Source organism: Anarrhichthys ocellatus, unplaced genomic scaffold (assembly GCF_004355925.1).
Source record: "Anarrhichthys ocellatus isolate YVR2014 unplaced genomic scaffold, GSC_Weel_1.0 scaffold15, whole genome shotgun sequence".
NCBI classification, from domain to species: Eukaryota; Metazoa; Chordata; class Actinopteri; order Perciformes; family Anarhichadidae; genus Anarrhichthys; species Anarrhichthys ocellatus.
Window position 1 is genome coordinate 4,047,477 of NW_022280045.1, and position 20,236 is coordinate 4,067,712.

The 20,236-nt window shown below is 41.4% G+C and overlaps 3 protein-coding genes across 5 annotated transcripts; 2 read left to right on the top strand and 1 right to left on the bottom strand.

The window, feature by feature from the left end:
• Positions 1-3,230: 3,230 nt before the first annotated feature.
• On the top strand, positions 3,231-9,573 carry kif2c (kinesin family member 2C). Of its 2 annotated transcripts, XM_031855012.1 has the most exons (23): positions 3,231-3,295; positions 3,498-3,576; positions 3,674-3,768; positions 4,159-4,260; positions 4,431-4,479; positions 4,566-4,601; positions 5,153-5,299; positions 5,454-5,570; positions 5,892-5,989; positions 6,125-6,220; positions 6,307-6,361; positions 6,475-6,637; positions 6,836-6,926; positions 7,028-7,091; positions 7,343-7,434; positions 7,559-7,701; positions 7,816-8,029; positions 8,250-8,360; positions 8,509-8,576; positions 8,677-8,752; positions 8,846-8,926; positions 9,035-9,128; positions 9,450-9,573. In XM_031855012.1, the coding sequence occupies exons 2-23, from the start codon at positions 3,516-3,518 to the stop codon at positions 9,509-9,511; spliced, it is 2,115 nt and encodes a 704-aa protein (XP_031710872.1). In that variant the 5' UTR covers positions 3,231-3,295; positions 3,498-3,515; the 3' UTR covers positions 9,512-9,573. The 2 variants fall into 2 exon arrangements, with proteins under 2 accessions (XP_031710872.1, XP_031710873.1); XM_031855013.1 differs by lacking the exon at positions 4,566-4,601.
• Positions 9,574-10,950: 1,377 nt separating this feature from the next.
• selenot1a (selenoprotein T, 1a) lies at positions 10,951-15,589 on the top strand. Its single transcript, XM_031855358.1, has 6 exons — positions 10,951-11,132; positions 11,966-12,076; positions 13,691-13,817; positions 14,583-14,670; positions 14,781-14,947; positions 15,078-15,589. Exons 1-5 carry the CDS (start codon positions 10,996-10,998, stop codon positions 14,903-14,905), a joined length of 588 nt encoding a protein of 195 aa, XP_031711218.1. The 5' UTR covers positions 10,951-10,995; the 3' UTR covers positions 14,906-14,947; positions 15,078-15,589.
• A 367-nt stretch (positions 15,590-15,956) lies between these two features.
• On the bottom strand, positions 15,957-20,016 carry LOC116387900 (glutamate-rich protein 6). 2 transcript variants are annotated; one of them, XM_031855356.1, is made up of 12 exons: positions 19,994-20,016; positions 19,648-19,756; positions 19,440-19,498; positions 19,165-19,293; positions 18,973-19,065; positions 18,679-18,863; positions 18,496-18,557; positions 18,194-18,369; positions 17,188-17,270; positions 16,900-17,052; positions 16,480-16,705; positions 15,957-16,386 (listed from the first exon to the last, which is right to left on the bottom strand). In XM_031855356.1, the coding sequence occupies exons 2-12, from the start codon at positions 19,664-19,666 to the stop codon at positions 16,174-16,176; spliced, it is 1,398 nt and encodes a 465-aa protein (XP_031711216.1). In that variant the 5' UTR covers positions 19,667-19,756; positions 19,994-20,016; the 3' UTR covers positions 15,957-16,173. The 2 variants fall into 2 exon arrangements, with proteins under 2 accessions (XP_031711216.1, XP_031711215.1); XM_031855355.1 differs by having other exon boundaries at positions 18,679-18,890.
• Between the last annotated feature and the right edge of the window lie 220 nt (positions 20,017-20,236).

Consider the following 20,236-nt stretch of genomic DNA (forward strand, 5'->3'; position numbering starts at 1 on the left):
GGGTGGTTCGTAAGTGTGCTTGTGTATGCATATGTGTTTATTTAATCTGTATAGGGGAACAGAGCCTTGGACTCTGCCAATTTTTCTATACACTGAGAAAATATGCTTGTGGACAGATGGAAAAAAAGGGGAGCAGTTAAACAGACTCAGGGCCAACAGATACAAGGCCCCTCCTTCCTCAAAATCAACCACCACAACTATACCGACCCTCCAGTCTGAGAAACAAGCACCTCAAAATTGTGCTGCTGCTTTTCCATGACTGCAACATTCACATGGCATGGTGGCATAGTGACCAGGGAGACTGCAGTTTAAGAAGAACTTCTTCCCAGTGAACTATTGAATCCTTACTAGCATGAGTAAAGCGGTGTGTGACAGAGTTTGTCTGAGGGAAAGGTTCAGCAATATATGTTCCTCCAGTGCATGGATCAAATGAAAATGGATAATTCTGTGTGGCTGAGTAAGATTCCAAAATACCCAACGAATGCATGGATAAAAACCTGACAAAGCCAAAAGCTACAGCTGTTGTTGAATGATAGCTGTAGCCCAAATATGTACATTGTCTTATACAGCTGAGAAGAACAACAGAAACATTCATCCTCACCATAATGCCTGTCACTTCATATTGTGTGATAAGATAAAGACCACCAGAGAGAGACATACGCAGGGAAACACTCAAATGACTAACTTAAAACCAATAAAGATATAAGGAGAAATTACACAAAATTAAAATACCATAGAAGTTTAAAGTATCATAACATTTATACATACACATAAAATATAGTACAATAATAATAAACAATGAATCAATGAATGATTAAATGTTGTCTCTGGTTGTGATCAGGCAAAAATCACTCCTTCATAACAATACTTGAGGTAAACAATGAACGTATAATGAGCTCAAATGCCCGTATGGTATTGTTTACAACTGATGTCATCATAGAGCTGACACATGCGTACAAAACTCACGCAGACAGGATAAAGTAAACACACAGACAATAAACTTGTTTTCAAATGCGGCATATATACGAAAAAAAAAAAAAAAAAAGGCTGTTTAGCCAACTCCATCCTCTCCACTGAGGAAGTGTTGAGCCGAGAGCTGAAGCTGTGAGAATGGATGGACCAACCGACTGACTGGAGGGGAGGAAGAAACGGGGGAGGAGCTCTTGGAGTAGAGAGTATTGAAGGGGAGAGGAGGGTTTAAAAGGAGAGAGGAGAGGAGGGTGTAGGAGTTTGGGGGATGTGAGGAAAAGAAGGAGGAGGGGAATACCACCCACCAAGCCAGTTGGGAGAGGCTCTGGGGGTTGGGCTGCTCACAGGAAACAGTTGTGGCTCCATCCCAGGCCTCACACCGAGCAGCCCTGGGCCACCCAGTCATCGACAGACAGACCTACCAAATGGCCTGGCTGGGCCAAACCGACAGGGATTTGTTTATTTTTCATCCTTTGGTGGTGTGTGTGTGGGGGGGGGGGGGGGGGACTGTTCAGCACAAGCTGTTTATTAGACCTTAGATTTGTCATGTGTCAGCGTTCGCTTGCTGGGAATGTGTATACATAAGTTCAGCTTGTGTATAGTTAGGAGGTTTGGAGGCTGAGAGGGTGTGAGCACAGTGGAGTGGGGAGGCTGGGGGGGGGGGCAAAAAGAAAAGAGGAAAAATGGGAAGTGTCCCACGCTGAAGGCAAGTCTGAACTGCATTATGGGCCAGCTGTCCCTGATTGTTGATGTCATGGGGGACTGAATTGTTGTGCCTGGTTTGCAGTGGGTGTTGGAAGAGGGGGACTGCATGTGGACAAACACAGGATTCCTGTCGTCACATGGATGAAATGCAATCCATCAGCAGTTCGCAGAATTTGGGCGTAACTGTGGCCTGATCACTTGATGCATGTGTCAGTATCATCAAGTCATGGATTCACAGCAGTACTGAATGTAACATTGCCACTGATTTGCAACATTGCCTTCGGTGACCCACAATCACGGATATTAAAAAAAGGGATGGATAGAGTCCCTTTGGTTTGCACCACACAGCAAAATCTCTGACATTTCACACATTTCTATTGTCTATTGACGTAGATCACCCAACCCCAGATATTAGTCAGCAGTACGTTTTTTATGTGTTGTGAAAATGTATCTAAGCTAATACATTGTGTGTGCTTCCTTCTTCTGCAAATGCCAACTGCTCAATATTTTTGAAACAGCCCCTTAAACAGAGCAGCAGCAAGAGCACACAATATGAGAAATGATGTTCGCTAATGATGTAATGAATGAGAAAAAGTCCTAGTGATGCAAGACAAACTCAATACTATCAATGTTTGACTTGACAACGTTTCAGGACACTGGTCTTCACAAGTTTGGCTGAGGCTCGATGTTGTTTACAGGAGGGAAGGGGACACGTTCAGCCTTAAGTGACCACAACACCGTCATGAACAGGGACATTATTAGGTAAATGTGCTATACTGGGGAAATTGTCACTACCCATCCATTTGAATGGTTTGTAATGTTGTTCTAACATTGCTAATTGTGGTGTTTTTGTTGCATATATTGGCCTAATCTGAAAACTGACATATTTTATAAATCACAATTTAGGACAGAGGTATTCAGCCAACAGCCATTATTTTCTGAAAATGATTTTCTACCAAGCATATTTAAATTAGCTTAAGCTCTACTTGCATGTAAAGAATACATATATTCTGTCCTTGGTATCCCGTTACTGTTACTCCTGGATCTCAATGAGAAGATTGTAGTGGCAATCAAATACCACAGCTGTAAGACACAGTTTAATGTTGTTAGAAATCAAGTCACTCCATATGGTGGCTTGTAGGCTATAAATTATTCTGAGCTGATCATGTGTTTTTGCATGTACATAACCTCTGTCTGCAAAGTTGTGACAAATACGTCAATGTAGTGTAGTAAAATAAAAAATGTGTTTCTTTCTGAAGTGTACCCTTGTGGTGCAAAAGCATAATATCCCAAAATGTATAATAGCTTTCTCAAAATAATTTCAGATGGACCTGATGGACTAGTTATATCAATGTGAATGCTTTGTTTGCAAATTGTAATAAAGGTTACAATCACAAACTCTACGGTTAAATGCATCTTCAATGTCCAATATATTTGAGTTGCAGAAGTCAGCCAGGTAGTGGCAGTATAACATCAATATGGACATCAAATGTTGAAAAAGCCCGAGAAGAAGAAGGCCGTCCAGGATAAAGATGACGACATGTACGGGACCAATCAGATCATTCAGTACCCGGAAGTGATACCATTTTCAAACTTTGGCGGCTGTGAGTAGCGATCGTAGGTGAGTGTGGTTTTCTTCATGAAAATGAAATAAACGAACAAATAAAAAAGAATAAGTTATAACGGTTCGATTATTTATTAGTACGTTTATGGACGAAAATAGGATATAGTTTTATAGCGACCGAAACAGACTTGCTAGATAGCGCGAGGTAACGTAGCTCGTTACCTCAGACGTTACCTGACTTTTGATTTCTGCGTTGCAGCCCAGTTAAGCATCTACAATGGAGAGCAGTCTATCCAGACTACTCGTTGAGCTGTCTGTCAAAATCAGCCGCAGCGACGGTGAGTTTTCTTTCACGACTTTACTCCGCATTATCCCGCTGCGTGTCGTTTTAACAGAGCTTGACGATGACTTTTTTTATGTGATGCGTGAAACCAGGTCGAGTCCACCTAGCCACGGTCAAGTCGGTGAATACTGTCAAGTCCGTGGTTATGGTCGAGTGGTACGAAAGAAACATCTGCAGAGGAAAGGAGGTCAGTAACGTTAAGTCCATGAACACAGTAAAAGACATTTGTTCCATTAGTGATGATGTGAAGGGACACTGGAAGTCGATCACTTTGGGGCGTATATTAATTAACATAACATAAAAACATTATTCATGGTTTTTACATGACTTTCAACAGCCGGGATACGTTATATCTTAACAGTTGTTAACACTTGTAGGACGTTTTACACAACAGTCAGCAAACCTGACCTCCAGTATGTGAAGCAGCAGCTACACTGAAGTCAATCCTCATACAGTAGTTTATAATGCTGAGCAGTGAGGATGCAGATGTTTTTATTCAGGAGACAAGTCATGTGAAACAGCTGTTTCTGTAGCACGTTGACATTTAATCCCAGTTAAGATGTGTTTATGATTTTAGGTCGAAGTCAGTGACCTGTGCACACTGAATCCGGAGCTTCTTGACCATGTAAAGGCTGCCGTCCACCACGTCACAGACCCAGCTCCTCCTGCTCCAGACAAGGTAAGCGTGGCCTTATACTTTTCCAAAGTTAAAGTTAGTCCAGTTGAATTTTCTCATTTCTTTAAATTGGGAACCATGGATTCAACACTAGTCGTGGATGAAAAGGAGTCGTTATTGTAAATAAATAACTGATGCAATTCTCTCTCGCTCGCGCTCTCTCTCTCCCGTAGAAGTATGAGGGTCGACTGCGCTCATCCAGGATTCCTGCCCCTTCCTCCTGTATGTAAACATATTGTACTATTTTGTTTTTTTTAGCTTGCCATGATCTATAGTTTGGCTTCTAACCGCTTGTTTCCTTCCAAAAGCTTTTGTTCACGCAGTCCCTCAAGCTCAGGATGAAGGTCGGCATGGCATAAACGCTCCTTTCACTTAAGAAAATGGGTCCTATTTTCTAATCACTCCTTTCCAAATGACATTTAGGGTGTAATTCCACAATCCTTGCAGAGCTGAACTCTGCTCTGGTCTAGCCAATTATAATCCATAAAGAATAATCAACTTTATTTGATGATTAGCGGCAGAATGATGCAAACAAACAACTTTGGGTATTTGGTGATTCTGGGCATGCAGCACTCTCAATTTGTTGATTTGAAAATAACACTATTCATCTTCAGTCAGCAATATTTTCATATGGAATCATTTAGTTCATGCTTTTCTGCACCTGTGTTAATCTCTCACGGCTCACTTCTCTCACTCTGGGTTTGTCTACGATCTCGTTTCTCTTAAAACTGGCAAATTTGTTCTGTGGTCACCTTTTTGATTTGGCAGACTCGACCGATGTACAGTTAATCCCTCCGTTGTACCACGGTTTGGGTCTACATTTAACCCCAGACAACTCGTTAACAATGCCACACTCGCACTGCAGCTGTTTGACTTGAGTTTGTCTTGCTTTCAGTTGCCAGTCGGACTCAGAACAGGCAGACCTGTCTCTTCCAGGTCCCAGCTCCTGTTCTGGCACCGGTCCCGACCCCTGAGTCTTCTCAGGCGAACGTGGAGACGGTCGCCTCTGATCTCCCCTCTTCATCTGTCCTCACGAACTCCGGTTGGTAGTGATCTTCTGAAGGGAAATTCACAAACATGAACATTGTCCAAAAAAATGCACACGCCGAACTGATGCTAATAGTGCTTTCTTTGCTCATTCATTTTCAAAATACGTCATGTTGTTAAACCCAAGTGCACTCTTTTGCCTTATCTAGCGCTTCCGAATCAGCAGCGTAAGAAGGAGGCCAAACTACCACAGCCGCTACCTTTTCCCTGTAAGGCGATAAAGGAGAGCGAAGAACCAGAGCGAATGCCTCCGTCTGCAGCCAAAGGTCAGCAGCACATTTCACATCATAGCGATATCGGGTAGCCACCCGATCACTTGCATCTATAGACGTATCCCATACATGGAGAGAGAAATCTCTACACATTAATGTCACAAGTGCATCCTCCCGTATCTCCTGTGAAGGACTCCGATTTGTTTTGTTTGAGACAAAAAAAGATGTGGTGATTAGGCAGACAGACTGTGTCTACTCCATGTTCTATGACAGCAGGTGGTCTGAGGCACAGACTCATTCTGTGATTTTAGGTTTGTTGCATGATGACAATGAGATGTGAGGTCATTAGGTTGTTATGATCTCTATGCACTTCAGGCAGAAGAAAATCTGTGGCTGCCCAAGAGCTACACAAAGGCAGCAAAAGATTGTCTTGTGTTGTAAAGCCCTCCGACACGCAGGTCAAGAGGGGAAAGGTGAGCTTTTTTTATTCTGCTATTAATACTTTTTTTCTAATTGGGGGAAAGTCTGACTTGGTATGAACTTTTGTTTGACACCAGAAGTACCTTCTCACCTGTCATTCACAATTAACCCTTTGTTCTCCTTTTTAGTTCGGAGAGGCTTCTCGCCCAAACCAGAAGTTCTATGAAATGATCCAAGACTTCAGAGAGACCTTGGAGATAACCCCCATGGCAACAACCGACCATGTAAGTTTGGACTCGATGACATGGTGCCTTATGAAGCTGTATGCTTGATTATGTCCTTACTTACAGCTCATGTTGTGTTTTTACAGATTGAGCCTCACAAGATTTCTGTGTGCGTTCGCAAGCGGCCCTTTAACAAACAAGGTATATTAAGAGGGATTTCTAACATCGTTGTGAATATAAAGAGTAATTAATGACACCGTGCACTTTTTATTTTTTATTTTAAATGCTGACTTTGACATTCTTGTGTGTTCCAGAGATGACTAAAAAGGAGATAGATGTGGTGTCTGTACCTGGAAATGGTGCTCTGCTGGTCCATGAGCCAAAGCAGAAGGTGGACCTCACCAAGTACTTGGACAACCAAGTCTTCCACTTTGACTTCTCCTTCAATGAGACCGCCACCAACGACCTGGTCTACAAGTAATGACCTCATGTGACCGTTTTATTGTTTACATTCTGTCACTGGGCAGTTTTTCAACCAGAAGCTGCAAATAACTTGATGTGTAGATGGTAGTGTTTACAGCTATAGCATCACTTCAGTAAAGTAAAAATGTTGTCATTTTCAAACATGACATTATCGTCTTACAAAGAGTACATTCATGCTGTTTCATCCTTTAGGTTCACAGCCAAACCTTTGGTGCAGTCCACTTTTGAAGGCGGCATTTCAACATGTTTCGCCTATGGCCAGACTGGGAGTGGGAAGACTCATGTAAGCCTCTGCTTTCTGTATGATGTGGACTTTTTCTTGAAGCAGTATTTTCCATTTTGTAGAATTTTACTTGATGTTTCTTTGGCACGTTTTCCCCCTAGACGATGGGAGGTGATTTCACAGGGAAGCAGCAGAACACCGCTAAAGGAATCTACGCCTTGGCAGGTAGGACCGCAACCATCCACCCAGTGGCTCTACATGCACATCACCTTACACCTTTTTTCATAATATGATAATAACCAGGACATTTGTTTTTGTCTGTATAGTTTATATTTATTCCAATTAACTCCGGATATGACTGAGCCCTATTGCGTCTCCATTGCTTCTTTCTTTAAACTACAGTACATTCAGGATTGTCCCAACTGGCCACTTCCATTGGAACTTCACTTTGAATAATTTGAGTGTTTCTCTTCTAGCCCAGGATGTTTTCACCTATCTGAACCACAGGAAGTATGCACACCTGGATCTCTCTGCTCATGTCAGCTTCTTTGAGATTTACAATGGAAAAGTAAGAAAGAAAGAAAAGAAAAAAAAAACCTCCTACACTGATTAACACGTTTGTGATATCTGAAATACAAATCTGCATATTCAAGTTATCCTGAAAGTGAGATATACTTTCTTTTTAAATTTAGGTATATGACCTGCTGAATAACAAGGCCAAGCTCCGTGTTCTGGAGGATGAGCGACAGCAGGTTCAGGTTGTGGGCCTGGAGGAGATCTATGTGTCCAAAGCAGAGGAGGTCATCAAGTTGATCCAGCTGGGCAGTGCATGCAGGTACCCATGTAATAATAGTTAACGCACATTTGTGGCATTCTTCAGCTCAAAAGAAAAATGATATCCCATTAACATGGCTGCTTTCCCTTTCCTTCTGTCCTACCGTCTCTCCAGAACATCAGGCCAGACCTCTGCCAACGCCAACTCCTCTCGCTCTCACGCCATCCTACAGATTGTCCTGCGGCGCAACGGCCGCGCCGCCACGCTGCACGGCAAATTTTCCCTGGTCGATTTGGCCGGCAACGAGCGCGGCACTGACGTCCGCAGCAATGACCGCAACACGTTAGTGGAGACCGCCGAGATCAACCGCAGCCTGCTGGCTCTCAAGGTAGACTAAGGAAGTTGTGGAGGCGTGCACACGCACCAGATAAATAGGTGACTGTGACTAAAATGTGAGAAGAGCCCATTTTCTCGCATGTAAAGTAACCTGGCACTCGCAAATCGAGTAAAGAAAAATAAAATGGTGCAAATGCTTGACATTCTCAGAACTAACAAGGTATTGAAAATCCCACCTAACACGCCCATGTGTCCACTCTTGTGTCCTGTAGGAGTGTATCCGTTCACTGAGTATGAACAGCGATCACATTCCTTTCAGACTCTGCACTCTGACCAAAGTCCTCAGGGACTCCTTCATTGGAGAGAAGTCCAGGACCTGCATGGTGCGTAAAAACTCCAAACTTGGCTTACACTCAGCATATGGTGTATTGTGGACGGAGCAGATGCATATCAAACAAGCATGGTGTGAATTTATACGTGTGTGTGTGTGTGTGTGTTTATGTACATGTTATATCTGCTCTTATTCCATAGATTGCTATGGTGTCTCCAGGCATGGCGTCGTGTGAATACACAATGAACACACTAAGATATGCTGACAGGTACATATTTGGCTTATGTATAGTATCATTCCAAGTAGTTTTTACTACTAACATTGTCAAGCCTACTAAGATACAACTTGAAACTTTTTTTCCTGTCCAGGGTGAAGGAGCTGAAGGGAAACACCAAGGCTAGTGGAGCGAAGGCACAGGAGCCTCTGGATAGCTCCACAGAGGAGGTTCGCTTGCACAAGATCAGTCCAAAATCATAATTAATGTGGATTTTATCGTATGCATTATCTGCTAAAATGTTGCTTGTAAATGTGTTGTAGGAATCTGTTGAGGATGCCAGTGTATATGATGCCATGTCCCACGTCGCAGAGCAGGAGGAGAAGATTTATGCCCACTTACTGGTAAAGTTTGAATAACTCGGCTCTTCATTACAACGTACAAGACACGTGATAATGCCTGTTTTTATTGGCTCTGTAAATCCTTACACTTGTGTCCCTCTTGTTTCTCAGAAAGCCGGTGAAATCGTCAAAACAATGGGGCAAACCTCTTACGACACCGAGGCCGGACTTCCTGACCTGCTGGATTATTCCACTACCTTACAGGGTTTGTACAAAACACAACTTGATCTTGGTTTTTTTTTTTTTTTTGTCCATGAATCTAATTTAACCTTCTTGGATTGCTGTTAGTTGAAAACCCTGAAATTTCACCAAAAATATGCTGACTATAACCGAACACCTTGTTATTGGACAAGCATGAGGATATGTAGTAGTGTGGGACATCTTCAAATAGTTCATATGTTCATACTGCATGCTGACCAGGGGGAACCACAGAAGTAACCAAAACTGCATAACGTGAAAGACCGAAATCTGGGCTGATAAATGTGCTTTACCTTTTATTTGTTCCGTCTTATCTTGTCGTCCACAGACATGGTAAAGGCTTTGCAGGTTGCGGTAGACCAGGAGAAGATGTCCCGGCAACATTACTGAGATCTACTGACATGTGACTTGTGTCTACCTGACACAAAGTCTTTGTTTTAAAAGCAGCTTTTTTTTTTTTTTTTTTTTTTTTTTTTTTTTAAAGTGTCTTTTCTCAATAAAAAAATGTATTCCTAACACTACATCATGTTTGAAGTGTTGTGAACACTCGTGTGTTTTGTCGCGTGCTGCAGATACCGGGTTATCTAAACAATGACCAGAGCTTGATGCTAATGTGGAAGCAGCAGATATTCAGTTAGATTTATTTATTTTTATTTTGATAACTATTGGTGAAATATAATTATGTACATTTACTCAAGTACTGTACTTCAGCACAATTTTGAGATACTTTATTTATTATTTATTTCCTTTTTGCAGCTAGTTTATACTTCTACCTCACTATATTATACTTTTTACTTCACTACATTTGTGTTCATTTTACTTACTAATTACTTTGCATCTTCAGATTGATGATACAATCAAGAAATAAATTATGATGTAATGATTTAGATTGTGATTATGCATTATTAATTATAATCTAATAATATATCAACTCTGCCTAATGAATACTTTTAATTTTTGCTACTTTTAGTTAAGATCTAATTCTAAATGACTCCTATCGGTGGCATTTAGATATTTAAATCCAGAGTTTGGTCTGACAATATGCACATGCAAATTCAGATACATTATATTATTGTGGATAAATTTAAATTAAAATTGTTCATAAATCCATGGATTGGCACTTATAAGCCACAACTGAAAATACAAGATGTTCCCATGCCTGCACTAGAGGTGGTAGTAGGCTGTCAACTGACTGTTCAGTTAACCAACAGATTTACTAAATAGTTTCAAAACTCATCCAAGTTGATATAAGCTTTCGGGTTCAAGTTTCAGATACACGATACATTTGCAACCACATTTGTTATATGAAGTAAGCTGTGATGTTGCTGCACAATGGGCGATTGCGTCTCACAAAGGATAACTTGTGTGTGATTGAGATAAAAAATAAAATAGTATTTGGAATTTTAATGATATTTCATAGGTTTGGGAAATGATACTTAGGAAAGCATTGTTACGCACATATTTAAACGCTTTTCAAGACGAAATATCTTTGACCACTAGTAGGCAGTACTGCACATTCAATTAGGGTTTTGGGGGTGATTATGAATGAGTCTTACTATTTGATAGGGATTTATAATAACTCTAGCTCTAGTTTGTTGAAGAGAAAACAACTTCATGGTAATCTAAGCTCTGTTTATGTTTCATTTAACTGACTTTGGTTTTTCACTTCCAACCCACACATTTATACAAAGCGAGCTACAATAATATCCAGTATACACTTTAGGGCAGTTGAACAGCCAGAGCAGTAGGGGGCGCTAAAGGTAGGTCTCGGTTAGATTATAGCAAGAGGAAGAGGAGGGACCGACCAGTAACTAAACAGATTAAGTTGCCCCTCCATCTGACAAGTGAGGGAACAGACCCAGGAACGGAAGGCGATGAAGTGGTTACGTTTTTCGCTCCTCGTTTTGGGGGCTTTCTCGCTGTGCTGCGCCACGTCTGGTGACAGCAGCAGCGGCGTGAAGAAGATGAAGATGCAATTTGCTACGGGACCTCTTCTCAAGTTTCAAATTTGGTAAGCAAATATGAGCGAAATTCTGGCGAGTCATCGCAAGCTAACTAAGCTAAGCTCCCCGGCTAACAACACCGTAGGCCGAAAGCTAGCTAACCAACCGGAGGGTAACAGTAGTTCACTGTGGCATGTTATAGGAGCCTTCACGTTCCGCCAGTTAGCTGCGAAATTACGGGTAGAATAAACGATAAATAAAATGTAAAATATATGTATTTTTTGTGACACTTCATGAACATTTCGTCGACAGCATGGCCCCGCTTCCGCTGTCAAATAGGCGAGTTAACGTTAGTGTATTTTGTAACGTTATTATATCAAATTCCGGTAGAGTGTAAAGTCTGTCGGAAACTGCCTGACCGTGCTGAAAAGTTACGTTACCTTAAAGCTAACTAACACATCAAACATTAACAATAAAAGGTGTTCATCGTTAACGTCTACCGTTATGCAAATAACGATGTCACGTGGTTTTAAGATGTTGTGCAAACGTAGTGTGACTAAAGTAACGTTAAACATGAACAACGGTTACGTTGAACGGTTGCTTTTTTCTAAAGCTAACATAAACTACAAACTGACATGTAACGTTAGCATTGGAGTAAAGGTATAAAGTGGGCTTTCATGCATGCTGCTAACTGGAATTTCACACTTACGGTACATTTAACACTTTCCTCCAACGTTAACAGTCTAACAGAGGAATTCACGTGTGCCTGACCTCGAGGCTAAATTCATAATCTACCCTTGAATCATTGTATTGTTGTGGCTTCGGTTTGCCCCTGTTTGATGTTGCAACTGCACACCGTGTATGTTTTTCTGACGTGTGTGTGTGTTTTGTCTTCTCGCAGCATTTCCTGAGGGTACAAGCGGGTGTTTGAGGAGTACACGCAGGCCTTGTACCAGCGGTACCCAGACATCCGTATCGAGGGGGAGAACTATCTTCCTGTACCCCTCTACCGGTGAGAGAGACCGTCTGCCTCGTTACCACTAGATTATGTCCAGCTCCATTAAAGCAGCTGGGGATTAGCTGAGACTAGCTGTGATGGAAGGTTCATCTGACCGTGGAGTGGTCTTTGGTAGTTTTACAGATGTAGACCGAGCTACTGGCACTTTAAAATTAATAAATATAGGTCATAGGTGCATAGTGTTATTTAGTGTGGATTGTTATTATAATTGGTCACGAATCAATGCTATTTTTTTGGACCAATTTACAGTGTCATTATTTTTATTGTAGTGAGCATACTGTAGGCCTATAAACTATATAGGCCTGTGCTGTCTTAAGTGCTGCACAATGTTTTTCACACTTGGAAGTGTCAATATGACTAACATACAGCTCAACAGTGTAAACTGCATCCTCCAAAATAACTACACAGTGGTATCAGCACCTCTCCTAAACTGTTTTGGACTGATTTATTGCCGGACTATTGTATTAGACTGCATTTAGTTTTAGCTGGGTGTACCTAATAAACTGGAAATGGAGTGTATATTAACAACGTCATTATTTTGTGGACTACATAAAAGCTTTGTCACCAATGTTTTGAATTCTAGGAAACTGTTGCATGATCCCACCACTGTATCACTTCACAATTATCTGACATTCTATAGACCAATGATTATATGAGGAGAAAGTCAGCAAATTAGCTGGTCATGATTATCATCATTAGTGGCAGCCCCAGGACTTATGTTCCTGTTTTAATTTGTTTCTATGTATTCCTCCCCTCATTTTACAATTATCCAGGAACTAATTGTGTTTCAGATACAGACTAGAATTTAGATTCATTCATTTGTGTAGTGAAGCATCAATAGCCTGGTATTTAGACCAGTGGCCGAGTCCCTATGCCAGACCGGTTTGTGCACTTGTCCCAGGTGTTGTAGTTAAAGGCACGGCGTCACTGAGACCCCTCGGGTCCTCATCAGTTGAACTCTTAATGAGTACACCAGAGATGAGCTCCATTTAAAGAAAGGACACGGTATCACACCGTGGGTTTCAAATTCTCCAGACTGCTTCAGTCACTGGAAGAATAGGTGTGCGTCCACTGACGGGTTGTAGTTCAACCAGTTGCACATATTTTAAGTTTAACGGCAGTAAACAGCAGGCAGGGTCTATGTTGCTGGTTGATAGGTGCGACATTTCCCTTGAAGGATCTTAATCACTGTTGAAATGGATAATAATTATTTATATGGGAGGAAGCCGGTGCTACACGGTTGACTCATTTCCTTGTTTATTCTACACAATGGAGCTTAATTTGTATAAATCGAGGCCATGCCCGTCTCCCTTGGCACAGTGTTCAACTAATATGCACACATGTCTCAGAATGATTAAGTGTCAAAATATATCTGTGTCCATTTGAATATTTTTTTGGACGATGTTAGATTTACCTTTTTATATTTTGAACCTCAAGTATACACTCCTCCTTTTTAATAACTGAGCGGTACATGTTTATTAAACATGACCAACCTGCTTTAAGACAAACTACAGGCTCACATCTATCCGGATAATTGTGATGTATCTAGAATCCTTTTACGTTGTCAAAAAATTGCATTAAAGAGAGTTTCTTGTTTTATTTCCTCAGACATTTTGCTTCCTTCCTGTCTGTGTTCAAACTGCTGGTGATCGGGCTGATTATTATCGGCAGGGACCCATTCGCCCTCATTGGTATGCAAGCCCCAGGCCTCTGGGAGTGGGGCCAGGGAAATAAGGTACGGTTCACTATAAGAGTCATTAAAGATCAGATCGTATGGGAGAGCATTTGTTTTTGACAGGTTAACGCCACAGATGTCACACGGAATCTATATAAGAAATGGAGAAAAAAAAATTGGGTTTCGTTTGACTGTGTTTTAATATAGTTGTGTACATTCACACTGCCAAGTACAACTCAACCCCCATGGGATTAACCTATCCAGGGTCTTCAGGCTGAGTTGTGGAGTGTTGTTTTGCTCTGTTATCCCCGGGGTCACAGACGGGCCAGAGGCTCAGAGGAAGACTGACTAACACCAGATATAACAATCTCGCACTTCTTGCATTTTTGAATGAGTCATTTCATTACTTTATTAAGATGTAATTAATATATAAATGTCAATTTGATGGTAAACTGCATTAGACATACGGAAGAAGATCTCCTTATAGTGATCAATTTGACCCAGAAGGACTGTAGGCATCAGAGGGGCTCCACTAAACTCTGTGCTGACATGTGCCTTGCTTTTAAAAAAAACTATTGAGTTTGCAATACGAACAAACTGTTTGTTGCAGCTAATCCTGACATCAAACATTTTGTAAATTACTCTTGAATTTAAGTACCAGAGTCCTAAAGCAGCTTCATATTTACTTGTCAATAGAGCGCAATGCTCAAGTGGGCATTTTGTCCTTTTACTGTTACAATACCTGAACAGTCTTTGTAGTGAGCCCAATGTAAGACAAATTTAACTGCAGAGCTTTTTAACTCAACTTTTCTTCTTCTTCTTCAGATATATGCCTGTATGATGGTGTTCTTCCTCAGCAATATGATTGAAAACCAGTTAATGTCTACAGGAGCTTTTGAGATCACATTAAATGGTGAGTTTATGATTCACAGCACGGGCTTATTGACTGAACCCAATGCTCCTGGCTTCAGATGGATCCTTTAACATTACGGTGCATTACAGTGAAGTGTTGTTTTTCCACAGACGTGCCAGTGTGGTCAAAAATAGAGTCGGGTCACCTGCCCTCCATGCAGCAGCTCGTGCAAATCCTGGACAACGAGATGAAGATGAACGTTCACATGAACACAGGAACACACCTCCACTCCTAACCCTACTCGTCATGTCCTGGCTGGAGCTAAAAGCCCCTCCATGTAAGTACAGTAGTGCTCATATAAGCAGTTCTTCTGCTAATCTTCTACACTGATCCTTTGCTCTCCTTGTGAGACACATCGGCCATCGGGAATGTTTTTTTTGATCTGCGTTCCCTCTCTTCCTGTCCAGGTTTGAGGTGGGTTTCTCACTGGGCTGTGAAGTGATGTTTATGAAGGTCTGCGCTGAAGGCAGGAAGACTGCTAGCACAGACTGGATGCCCCCCATCAGTCTTCACCACGCCCCTTGGAGATGCCTTGCCCCCGACGCCAGAGTGGGATCCATGGCAACAGTGCCGGCCATTCTTTTGTCATTTTCTTGTACTATTCAAACTACTGCAGATTTCATCCAGGTCATCAATGGTCCCATCAAGACAGATTTCAAATTGATACTCATAGTCTTTAACTTTAATTGATCTATGTGAATTAATAAAATGTGTAGCTTGTACCACTGAGCCACATGCAGAATTGTATGTTAATTGTTCTAAACATAGCCATGTAGAAGAAACACTTCCAATCTGTCATCCCTGTTGTGGAAATAACATTGGTGATTGTGTCTTGATATGATTTCTGAATAATTGTTTTTATATTTGCATAACTTGAAGGAAGCTGAGAAGATAAATAAAACAAATTTTAACTATTTAACCGTGAGGCTGTGGTGCAATCTGGTGTTACAAATGAAACTCTTTTACTTCCAAGAGAAGAGATGCTGGATGATGTGACTGCCGTCACGGTTTTGAGTAGGGAATGTGAATGGCTTTATTTCTTCGTGAAGCAGATGGCCTACTTGAGTCAGTGCACATCTTTTAGCCATCTGCTCAACCTAATGTTATTAGGAAGACTAGAGGAGCTACACTGATTTAATTAGAAGACACAAAACGGATTAAGTGAGAGTATAATGTACGACTAAAACATAGTGACGTCCCAGGGCCATGCACACTTGTTGAATTTGAGATGTTCCTGATAAGGTTGCATCCTTTCATTATGAGTTTCAGAAGTAACTGAAGAAAAATGAGGGGGTAAATTACAACTTTATTTCAATACACTGTTTAATTGTTAGCAACATAATCCAGTTTGCACAAAAGAATTAAAGATCATCTTTGAGCCCATTCCTTGTAAATAACCCAGATTCACTATTGAGATATTTGTTGAAAAAATAGAAACTTATTTGTAGTTGTGTACTTTATTAGTGGTACAGCAAAGGCACCTATGGATAAAGGTTCTTTCACTCACACATCAGCACTGACTTCCAGAAGCCTTTGGGCGACTGCATGGAGGTGAGGAGCTTGTTTGGTCTTCTGCAGCCGGGGTCGTGATGGCGTCATCAGGTACTGGTGGAGGTGCTGAATGACCAGGTGGATCCTAATCCTGGCTGCCTGCACAAACAGGTCCTCCTTTAACTCCGCTGCTCCTGATGTCGCCCCGACTGTTTTAGATTCATCCTGGAGGGGGAAAAAAAAAAAAAGTTTTCACACATTACTGACGCAGAACTGGAAATGTCCACTGCAACATGTAGACAGAAAACAATGCTTCACCTGAGCGCCGCAGGTGCCCACACTGAACTTTGCCTGTTGACCTCTTGCTAGAAAGGAGACAAACACGCGTTCCTTCCCGAAGACTCGAACCCCAACAGTTTTGTTGAGGGACAGGAAGACGGGGTACAGGGGAGTGGGAGGGACGCCCCGGCTGCTCCAGCTCCACCGCCGAACCCTGGCACCCACCTCGTCCAAACACTGACCGCCTGAACTGTTTAAGCTCAGCCTGCAACGTAAACACACACGTGCAATCATCAGTTATTTTTAAACCATACATTAGATGCACCCATCAGTATAGAAACAATTTGCCGAATTTATAGTTACCTAAAGATTAAATAATGAATATTTTATTATCAATATAATACAAATTCTAAACATTTTAATGAAAGAAATGATATATATAAACACTTTTCTTTGTACCATATGTTTCTATTGCTGTGATAACATGTCGCCCTGCCATCAGACTGGAACAGGGCTCTGATTGGTTGATAGGAGCTGTCATCATACACTATGCAGACTCTTCCATTTTCCTCTGTGACCACGACCACGAGAGCCAAGAGACCTGAGGGATAGCTGTTACCATGAAGATAAGGATGGGAACACACATTGTAGAGTACAGGTTGCATTGCTCATACAGGCTAACACTCTCCTGGTCACTGAAAAGATAACGTAAAAAAAATCTACAAACATTCCATTGTGCGTGGATACAAGACCTGAGCAGAGCCATCGGGGAACACAGTAAGAAATTTCATGCCATTGGAATAATACTTCTGTAGAATTTGTGCCCCATCCTGTGAACATGTAAGATTAAAGAAAGTCAGAAAATGTTAATGTTAATCACAAATTCATAACAGAAAGCCTCCATTACAAAATGTGGACGTTTAGTGTGCGCAGTGAGACGAATGAAAGAAGCTACTGCACATAGGGAATGTAGGATGCCTGACCTATACTAGGGTCTAAAAATCAGGAGGATATCTTCTTAAAATCTGTCTCTCATCTACCTTTTGGAGGCACAATACTAAATTACTGGAGTAATGCTCTGACCATAAATGTTTATAATCCTAAATATTTAGCCTTTTTACAAGAAGAAAACATTTGTTACAAACAGGTTTTATTTATTGATGAGTTTGACCACCTGTGCGCAGTGTATTTGTGTGCATAGATTAATATATATCTGTAGACTTCTAGTCAAAGAAATTATGATTATTTGTTAATATTTCAAATAAAGGGCAAGTGAGTAGGATTTAGAGGGATCTATTGGCAGAAATGGAATATAACATTGTGTTTTCATTAATGCATAAATCACCTGAAACTAAGAAACCTTCCAATACCTTAGAATAATACCTTCATAACTACATAGGGAGAGGGTCCTCTTTATGGAGTCCGCCATGTTTGCGCTGCCATGTTTCTACAGTAGCCCAGAACAGACAAATCAAACAAACTGCGGTAATGTGAACCGCCGACTGCAAAACCGTGGTAACACCGGCAGTCGTCTGAATTTCGTTGCTCCTAAAACAATGTCTGTTGAAGTTCCTGAAAAATGCCGCAGCATTACCACGGCTTTGCACTCAGCAGCTCACGTCTTCAGTTTTCTGTCTTCGGTATTCAGTTAGTTGCAATCTGCAACCACATTGCTAGATGCTGCTAAATCCGATACACACTGGCCCTTGGACTGACTTTAATAAAAGAAGACATGACAGTGATTTGTGGGTACCTGATGACGACATATGCCGAACAGAAGTGGCTTGTGTTCACAAAAAGGGACCAACACCTCCTCTTCCTCTTTTGTTTTCAAGTGCTTCTCAGTTGCGCTACAAGGACACACTGTCCAGCATCCTTTTAATGGAGGACAAGACAGCCGAAAGCTGAGGACCTTTGATTTTGGGACAGCTAAACAATAGCACAACAAAAACTGTATCAGACCCACAGAGCTATTTCAAGATTCGTGTTTGTTTATCATGACTGAATAGATTCAAAGCTGTCAATGTGTAGGTTGCTCACTGAGCCGTTACTCACAGGGTTGTGCAACAGGGAGTTGGATTGAGTAATCCTCAGAGAGTCTCAGTTGTGATTGTTCTCTAATAAAGAATACAGATTACGTTGCTCTTGACTTGCAGTTTTATTCATCAAGATTATCATTTTACTGTATTTTTGTTTCTGTGTGTTGGACAAAAGACATTTTAAGATGAAAAGTTGTACCCAAGTCCCCCCGGTAACTCCATGATAAACCTGTTGTGGTCTGCCATCTCCTTGCCTTTGAAGAGAAGCTCGTCGATGTCTGTGGCTGGCTTGTCTCTCGGTGATGTTGGCGTACCAGTCCTCAGGTCACATCTCCCCTCAACCACACATCTCTGCTTCACCAGCATCTTACACAGCTGCTGCCGCTGGGCACAGCAGAAGAGAGGCACTGTCTAAGATGAACATGCAAGGTGGTCAGCAGTGCGTCATGTGTGTTTGGGTAATTTGTTTTAGTATAGGCACTTTCTTCCTCACCTCTGGCCCTTGTGCCCATGTTAGATCCAGGGAAGGTCGGGCCTTTTCTCCACAGTACTCACATTTCACTGGGTATTCCGTCAGGGCCTGGGACTGGACCACATAGAATTAAAGAGTCACGAATCAGTAACATAAAGGCCTGCCGAAATAGTTTGGAATTTAAAACAGTCAGTGGAAAGTTGATCTTTGTACCGCTGGAAGAATGGGTGTTAAGTTTATCCTGTTGTTGTCAGACTCCCGATTATAGCTCAGAACTCCTGCTGCTCTGATGCAATAGGTGGGGGGGTCACTGACACACTGTGGACCGCCCTCTGGTATCCTCTTACCAAACCCAGAGAAAAACACAAATCAAATGAATGAATTAATCACTGTAGACTGTAGTACATGATATATGTATTGACACAAAGAAGACCTGAGCTGAAAAGGAAAATAGATTTGTGTTTTGTCCACCACTTGACCCGTCTTACGTGGTCCAGGACGGATGGTGGCTCCCTGAGATCCTGTTTTAACGTAGCAGCAGCAGCATCTAATGGTGAAACAAAAGGTATTTTTGCATCGTTAGATCATCCTACTGAGAGAACGAAACACTGGCCTGAATAGGATCGGAACGTAGAGATTTTCCTTTGCAGTTATTTTCTAAAGTTTCCATTTAAATTGTGCTTGAAGCAGATTCACCTAAAGAGCTGGACCTCATCTCTTGGTCCGACTGGGGTGAAGTCGTTGCGTTCAGCGTCTCAGAAAGCTAATGTCAGCATTCACTGCTTGTGTTAAGGTTTCTCTCCTGCTGAGATATAAGATGAACATATACAGTAATTAGATGAGGAAGCAATCACATGTCAAATATCTCAAAGACTCTAAACCAGCGGTTTACATTCCTCCAAATGCAAATTCAAAAAAATATATCTATTTGAGAGTTCCAAAATATTGGCTTTAGATCTCAATTTGAGTGTCATATATTACATTAAAAATAGCACACCTACAAAAAGCAATATAATAAGTACACACAAGGTTATGCACTCACCTCAATCTTTTACACTTGCTGGTGTTGTCAGTAACCTTGGAGATGAAATAGCAATGTGTAAACGTATTAGCATTCACGGAGGTTGGTGACTGTTGAGCCAACATCTTCATAGAGACCAAACTCCATTGTTCATCCCGGTTCAATGTGTTTACACCGTGATGCTTACTGCTCAAACACAGTCTAAGTGGATGGACAATGTTTTTCTCATGTTGAATTTTTAATGGGAAGATGTCGGCCATATTA

What these genes read in the sequence shown, in the direction of transcription:
- kif2c (XM_031855012.1), top strand. Translation starts at nt 3,516, where the DNA reads ATGGAGAGCAGTCTATCCAGACTACTCGTTGAGCTGTCTGTCAAAATC. An exon ending in AGGAATCTACGCCTTGGCAG is followed by an intron (nt 7,092 to 7,342) that starts GTAGGACCGCAA and finishes TTTCTCTTCTAG; the next exon opens with CCCAGGATGTTTTCACCTAT. An exon ending in AGATTTATGCCCACTTACTG is followed by an intron (nt 8,927 to 9,034) that starts GTAAAGTTTGAA and finishes CTTGTTTCTCAG; the next exon opens with AAAGCCGGTGAAATCGTCAA.
- LOC116387900 (XM_031855355.1), bottom strand. An exon ending in CATGGGCACAAGGGCCAGAG is followed by an intron (nt 18,891 to 18,972) that starts GTGAGGAAGAAA and finishes TGTTCATCTTAG; the next exon opens with ACAGTGCCTCTCTTCTGCTG. An exon ending in GATGGCTCTGCTCAGGTCTT is followed by an intron (nt 17,053 to 17,187) that starts GTATCCACGCAC and finishes TCATGGTAACAG; the next exon opens with CTATCCCTCAGGTCTCTTGG.